Raw genomic sequence first — 6,509 nt, forward strand, 5'->3', positions numbered from 1 at the left:
TTTTGGACCAGAAGACACCAGATGGGCCAGAGAAGCACCTGGGGGGTGCCCCGAGGGGGGCACAACCCACCAGGGCGCGCCTAGGCCCTCAAGCGCACCCAGGTGGGTTGTGCCCACCTTGGTGGCCTCCTGCACCGCTTCTTCGCTCTATAAATACCTCCCAGCTCCAGAAACCCTAGGGGAGTCGACGAAATTTCATTCCAGCCGCCGCAAGTTCCAGAACCATGAGATCCAATCTAGAACCCTATTCCGGCACTCTGCCGGAGGGGAACACGATCATGAAGGGGTTCATCATCCTCATTTGTGCCTCTCCAATCATGCATGAGTAGTTCAACTCAGACCTACGGATCCGTAGGTAGTAACTAGATGGCTTTTTCTCTCTTTGTATCTCAATACAACGGTCTCTTGGAGATCACATGTGCCTTAGCAAGCCCACGTCTATGTTTAGTTGCTGACTACTCTCTGCACATGTGATCTGACATTCTTATTTTGCACTTCCTATGTTTAGTTGTTGACTACTCTCTTGATTTTGTACTAGGTCATTGTGAGCGGCAAGCTCAGGGCCCAGAGAGCCAAGTCGATGAAGTTCAAGGACGGGTACATGATCTCATCTGGTCAGCCCGTCAACGAGTACATTGATGCTACAGTTAGGCACGTTCTTCTCAGACATGTTTGTTTGTTGTGCTGCTTACTTAACCTTGTTTTTCCCGGTTTGTTGCTCATGAAACTACATATGATTCAACATTGGCTTGGTTTTGTAGGGCGTTCTTGGTATCAAGATGAAGATTATGCTTGACTGGGACCCCAAGGGCAAGCTTGGCCCTACCACCCCGCTGCCTGACCTCGTCACCATCCACCCCCTAAAGGAGGAGGATGAGCTGCGCCCACCGGCTTTGGTTGAGGTCTAAAGTCTCAATAGAGCAAGCAGACCATGAAAGAGAAAATTCCTTATTTGACACTATCTTAAAATCTGTTTCCTTATTTGACACTGGAAAAGTTTTTCTTCCCTATTTGACACAAGTTCTAAATTTTATTCCCTATATGACATTTCCGTCCATTTTGAGCCTAAATGACACATGAAAAGACTCTTTTGCCCCTCATGTGGTATGTGTGTGAGGGGCAATAGCACACGCACGCAGCATCAGTGCGAGGGCAAGAGAACACACGCAGCAACACATACACATGTACCAACACACACACGCGCGCGCACATACACGCAACAACACGCACGCGCACGTGCACACACACACGCAACAACATGCACGCGCACGTGCACACACACACGCAGCAAACACACATGCACGCGCACACACACGCAGCAACACACACGCACGCAGCACACACACACGCAGCAGCAGCACACACACAGGCAGCACATAGGCACGCAACAGCACACACACGCGCGCACGTACACACGCAGTAGCAAACACACACTGCAGCACACATGCACACACACATGCAGCGGCAGTACACATGTGCGCGTGCACCCACACACGCAACAGCACACACACATACCGCATGAGGGGCGAAATCGTCTTTTCATGTGTCATTTAGGCTTAAAATGGACAGAAATGTCGTATAGGGAATAAAATTTAGGAGTAGTGTCAAATAGGGAAGAATAACTTTTCCAGTGTCAAATAAGGAACCAGATTTTAAGACAGTGTCAAATAAGGAATTTTCTCGACCATGAAACGGCACATCATTTTGGTCCTAGCTAGTTTTCTATCCCTGTGATAAGCGAGGGCTATGCAACGCTCGGTTACCTACTTTACCTTTTAATGGACAAAAGTTTTTGTGTAATGCTTCTATGTTAATTTTGTTTAAACTAAGTTTTGCCGAGACAAGTTACTTATGTATGCCAGAAACCTTTGTCTGGATTGATTCTGCCCAGCTAGTTTGTCGCTCTTCCGTTTGTGCCACCTTTTCACTGTTTGTTATGTGTTCTTATGCGTTATCTAACAAGCTACTTTAAGAAATGTTTATTGTGCATGCAAAATTGCATCACGAAATCACATTGCTGAAAACCGTGGCAAGAAAAAACAACATCAGAGCTTCAAAATGCATTTGAAAGTAAGCATCAATTTTCTTTTTTACCACGCCTTCCACCAATGTCATTTCTTGATGAAATTTGCATGCACAACAAACATTTTTAAAGTATGCTTTTTCTATTTTATTTATTTTACTGTTCACATAAGGAGCATATGAGCTCAGGTGTAAAACTCCACGTCTGTAAAAGGGGCTTGCTTCATTGCAAATAAATAGATAAAAACACTAAAGAGGGGGGGGGGTGATTTTAAGGCAATTCTTTACAACTGAATAATAAACCAGGATTCAGATGAAGTGTTGCAAAAGAGCTTCTGTTGCGAAGAGCTCGAACCCAAAACTTAGCATTTTCTAATCTACAAAATCGAGCTTCTACCACCAAAGATTGCCATCGTGGAACCCTTATTATATATAGTTATACAGTAATTCTCCGGAGAAGTCTCTACTACAAGGCAAGCTAAAAACTCACAAGAGAAGGTTAAAAAAGAATAGCTATAATTACACATGCTCAATATATCCATCCAAATAGCTTTGTGCCTCTCACTCTGCTCCAGCGGATCCATTGCAGTTGGGTGAGCACTTCGCCGGTGAGCCGTCGAGGAGCTGCGTGTTGTGCAGGTGGTGGCGCTCATCGTCGTCGTGCTTCATGTTCTCGACATCCTCGTGGCTCAGGAAGCAGGGCTGGTTCGTCGAGCACAGCACCCTCGCCCACATCCTGTCAGTGATCACGACCTTGTTCTGCTTCTCGGTGATTCTCTGCAGCCAAAATTTTAGACTATCAGCATAAGGTTTGATAGGAGTTCGACAGATCTCAGGGTTGATCACTGTTTCCTGCTGTACTTACATAGAAAGGGATGTAAGCGTGTCTGCCGTTCACGGGCGCGACGGTGAAGCCACTGTATCCTGCCATGGCGCCATGGAGGGCGCTGTGCGCAAGCAGGGTGCAGTAGACGTTGTCGGAGGCGTTTGACCGGACCGCGCGGATCATGTATGTCGGGTCAATGTACTTGAGAGTTATGGGGAAGTTAGTCTTCTTCTTGAAATGATCCTGCATGATGAAGAAAGCCAAGCAATTCAGTGGTGGAATATGACCAGGGCTTTCTTTGGGCTTCAAACTTTCAATCTACTAACAAGTGGCTTGTTGCTGATTCTATCATGACTTGATACTAATATACTTGAATGAGCCAAAGAGATAAAGAGCATTGCTTGTCCCCACATTGACAGGGAAAGGAAAGTTTGGACCAGAAATCTGACCTTGATCTTCTGGGATAGCCAAAGGCCAACATCCAGAAGCAGCTTATTTCCAGAAGCATCCTGAGTGTCCACAAAGTTCATGCTTTGGGCGATGAGATCTTGGCCAGCACCCTCGGCCACCACAATGACCATATGACCACTGTCCTTGAGCCGTTTCTCGACGAACTCAAGGAGGCCTCCTTTCCCTTCAAGGTAGAATGGAGACTCTGGGATTAAGCAACAATCCTGAGATAACAAGCAAAGCAAAGTGGTCAGTCTTCGACTCGACATTACTGTTATGTTGATTAGTGTAATGAACTTATAGAATGAATGATAACAACATACCACGTCACGACTAGCTAGAGTAGCATACATTGCGATGAACCCTGCATCAATATAATTTATAACTCATTATTATTTACTTAAAACCACTTTCCTTCAGAATATGCAGGAGCAGGTATTACTTTTAAGATGTGACTGCAAGTTTGTAACAAGGAAAGAGACATACCACTGTTGCGGCCCATTAGCTTCACAACACCAATGCCATTCTCTGCACTTTCAGCTTCAACATGAGCAGCGTTGATAGCTCTCTGAGCCTCCTCCACAGCAGTGTCAAATCCAAAAGATTTATCAATCACCTGTGCGGACAATTCAACATCGAAATCACAACCAGTGTGGAAAACAATCACTCTTGTACATAAATGCAGGGGCAAAGGAAAGAGGGGAGTACCGCAATATCATTATCGATGGTCTTTGGGACACCGACCACTGCACATTTGAGGCCCCGTCTACGGACTTCCTGAAATTAAGTAAAAGCAGTTGTATGTGAGACATGGAATTGAGCGTCTGATTGAGACCTTCCTGCAGTAGCAATTTTGTTACCTCATAAATTACGGAAGCGCCTTGCTGAGTACCATCACCTCCAATGATGTAGACCTGGTTAATGCCACGGTCCTGAAGACTATCCACAATTTTGGCAGTGTCATGTCCACCCCTTGAAGTTCCAAGAATGGTCCCCCCTCTCTTGTGGATGTCATTCACTGATTTGGGTGTCAATGTAACGGTGTTTCGAGAATAGAAGCCCTTGTACCCACCCTGCATATTGCACATCCAGAATTAGGTTCAGAAAACAAAAACAGAATAAACATAACGGTTGACAAATAGCAATATTATATTCAGGCCTAACTAATGACAACACCATGTCGTTAAGTGCCGGCAAACAATGCTTATTAGTGTCACCATCAATATTGTATTCTCAGGGAGTTTGTTCCGAAGTAACACACTTCTAAGCAGTTTCAGGATTATCAACATTGCAGCATCATGTTATTACTTATTAGGTGACAGCTAAAAATGCTTATCGGTGTCGCCATCAATATTGTATTCGCAGGCGGTATTGTTCTAAATCACACCTTCCTAAGCAGTCAAAATCAGTTACTGTGATTAACTAGTCTCGTTAGCATCGTAACAAAGCACTATGCTAATCCTAAAATACTAACCAGAGCATTGTGATAATTTACAAATGCAAAACAAACAAGAAGAAGACTCCGGAAGTCCTCACCTCTATGCCAACGACGCTGGTGACACCGTACATGTCATACAACCCGCACACGAGCTCGCGGATGACCGTGTTGAGCCCGGGGCAGAGGCCGCCGCAGGTGACGATGGCCGCGTTCACCTCATCGGGCTGGAAGTAGACCCTCTGCCGCGGCCCGGCGCGCCGGAAGTGGGTGCCTCTTGCACTGTTCTTACGAACAACAATCTGCAACCCATCCACAAAGTCAGCCTCGGCAGATCACCTCGCATTCTGTTCGCCCAAAAGTACATAATTCACAGAAAATTTCTCACCTTTTGCGTGACGGTGTCGTCCGTGTTGACGAAGTACTGCCTGAGATGGATGGACAACACGTGGTTGGAGCAGGAAGAAAGGTCAGCTTCGGGAAACATGCGTGTTTGGATGGAACTGAACTGTGCAGGGCAAAGAAAGGAGGGGAATTCTTACTTGACGACCGAGTAGGCAGGGTTGTCCTGGAGAGGATTCGGGTACGTCTGCAGATCAGCAACGGTAATAAGATGTGAGCAATCGATTCAATTCAAGGATTCTGTAACTGTAATCTGCAAACAAATCGCGCATAGAAACTGAAATTTCAGTTTCTTTCCGGGGATCGATCGATCGATTGATTTCCCTGTGTTCCAAAATTGTTGGAGCAGCTGGACTGCATGGCGATCAGTTTATCCTCGAATCCATGGAAAATCGTGAAAAATATAAAGATGTGGAGAATCCACAGAAGGGCGCCAAAAACAGGGGCCGGGAAAGCATGGGGACTTAGCAGCTCCGAGCTGAAATCAAGCAGACCAGAACACCAAAGCGATCGGAACGGGACACGGCGAGAGGAGCACGGGGGCTATGGCACGCACCGGGAGCTCGGGCATGTAGTCGGTGAGGTGGGGCACGTCCTCGAGCACGTAGCCGGCGTCGCCGCCCACGAGCTTCTTCTTCATCGCCCACTTGCACGGCGCCTTGGCGGCGGCCGCGGCGGCGGAGGAGGCGAGGGGCTCCTTCCGCGGCTCGAGAAGCTTCATCTTCTGCTCCGCCACCGCCACCGCCGCGGGGGCAGGGGCGACGCCGACGGACTCCATGGCAGGGAGGGACCCCGTCGGTAAGCACGAGGTGGGAAGATGAGGAAAAAAAAAAGGTGGTTTTGAGATCACGAGGGAGCTTGAGCTTAGCCGGTGATTCTGGGAGTGATCCTCCTGCTCTTGGTGTGTGGGGAGGAGAGACGCCGGGGCGGGGGTTTATATATTCGGATTAGCGTCGTCCGCGCCGCCGTTAGCCGCTGGGTTTGACGGCGGCGACGGGGTTTGACGGCCGCACGAGGGGAGAGGAGGGGGAGGGGAGGTGGGAAACTTCGCGGGGTTCCCGGGAGGGGCATCGGGGTTTCGGGCTATTTACGGGCCTGCCATTTCGTGTTGGCCTTGCGCGAGAAGAAATGTCACCCGGGTCGCCTTGTCAGTACGCGATGGGATACATCACGGGGAAGTTGCTCCTTTTCTGGTATTTGTTTGAGTCGAAAAGATCGCCACTTTGCTTGAATTTTTTAAAGGGAAATATATTAATACCGCGCAGATACCAATTGCATCCGGTCTTTGCACCTACAAGATGTCGCAACGACATCCAGGATGCATACAACAACAAAAAATAGCAAAGAAAGAAAAGAAAAAACAAAGGTCCCACC

General features: G+C 47.6%; 2 protein-coding genes across 2 annotated transcripts; one reads left to right on the plus strand and one right to left on the minus strand.

Annotated features, from left to right (window-relative positions):
* Window positions 1–542: 542 nt before the first annotated feature.
* LOC125548114 (40S ribosomal protein S3-3-like) lies at window positions 543–1,896 on the plus strand. The gene is made up of 3 exons (XM_048711794.1): window positions 543–670; window positions 762–930; window positions 1,686–1,896. Exons 1-2 carry the CDS (start codon window positions 581–583, stop codon window positions 906–908), a joined length of 237 nt encoding a protein of 78 aa, XP_048567751.1. The 5' UTR covers window positions 543–580; the 3' UTR covers window positions 909–930; window positions 1,686–1,896.
* A 532-nt stretch (window positions 1,897–2,428) lies between these two features.
* Window positions 2,429–6,152, minus strand: LOC125543181 (ATP-dependent 6-phosphofructokinase 6-like). The gene is made up of 11 exons (XM_048706436.1): window positions 5,692–6,152; window positions 5,276–5,322; window positions 5,122–5,161; window positions 4,835–5,035; window positions 4,159–4,371; window positions 4,007–4,075; window positions 3,785–3,914; window positions 3,622–3,662; window positions 3,298–3,522; window positions 2,888–3,091; window positions 2,429–2,799 (listed from the first exon to the last, which is right to left on the minus strand). The coding sequence occupies exons 1-11, from the start codon at window positions 5,911–5,913 to the stop codon at window positions 2,584–2,586; spliced, it is 1,608 nt and encodes a 535-aa protein (XP_048562393.1). The 5' UTR covers window positions 5,914–6,152; the 3' UTR covers window positions 2,429–2,583.
* Between the last annotated feature and the right edge of the window lie 357 nt (window positions 6,153–6,509).

Source organism: Triticum urartu, chromosome 3 (assembly GCF_003073215.2).
Source record: "Triticum urartu cultivar G1812 chromosome 3, Tu2.1, whole genome shotgun sequence".
In the NCBI taxonomy this organism is placed as follows: domain Eukaryota; kingdom Viridiplantae; phylum Streptophyta; class Magnoliopsida; order Poales; family Poaceae; genus Triticum; species Triticum urartu.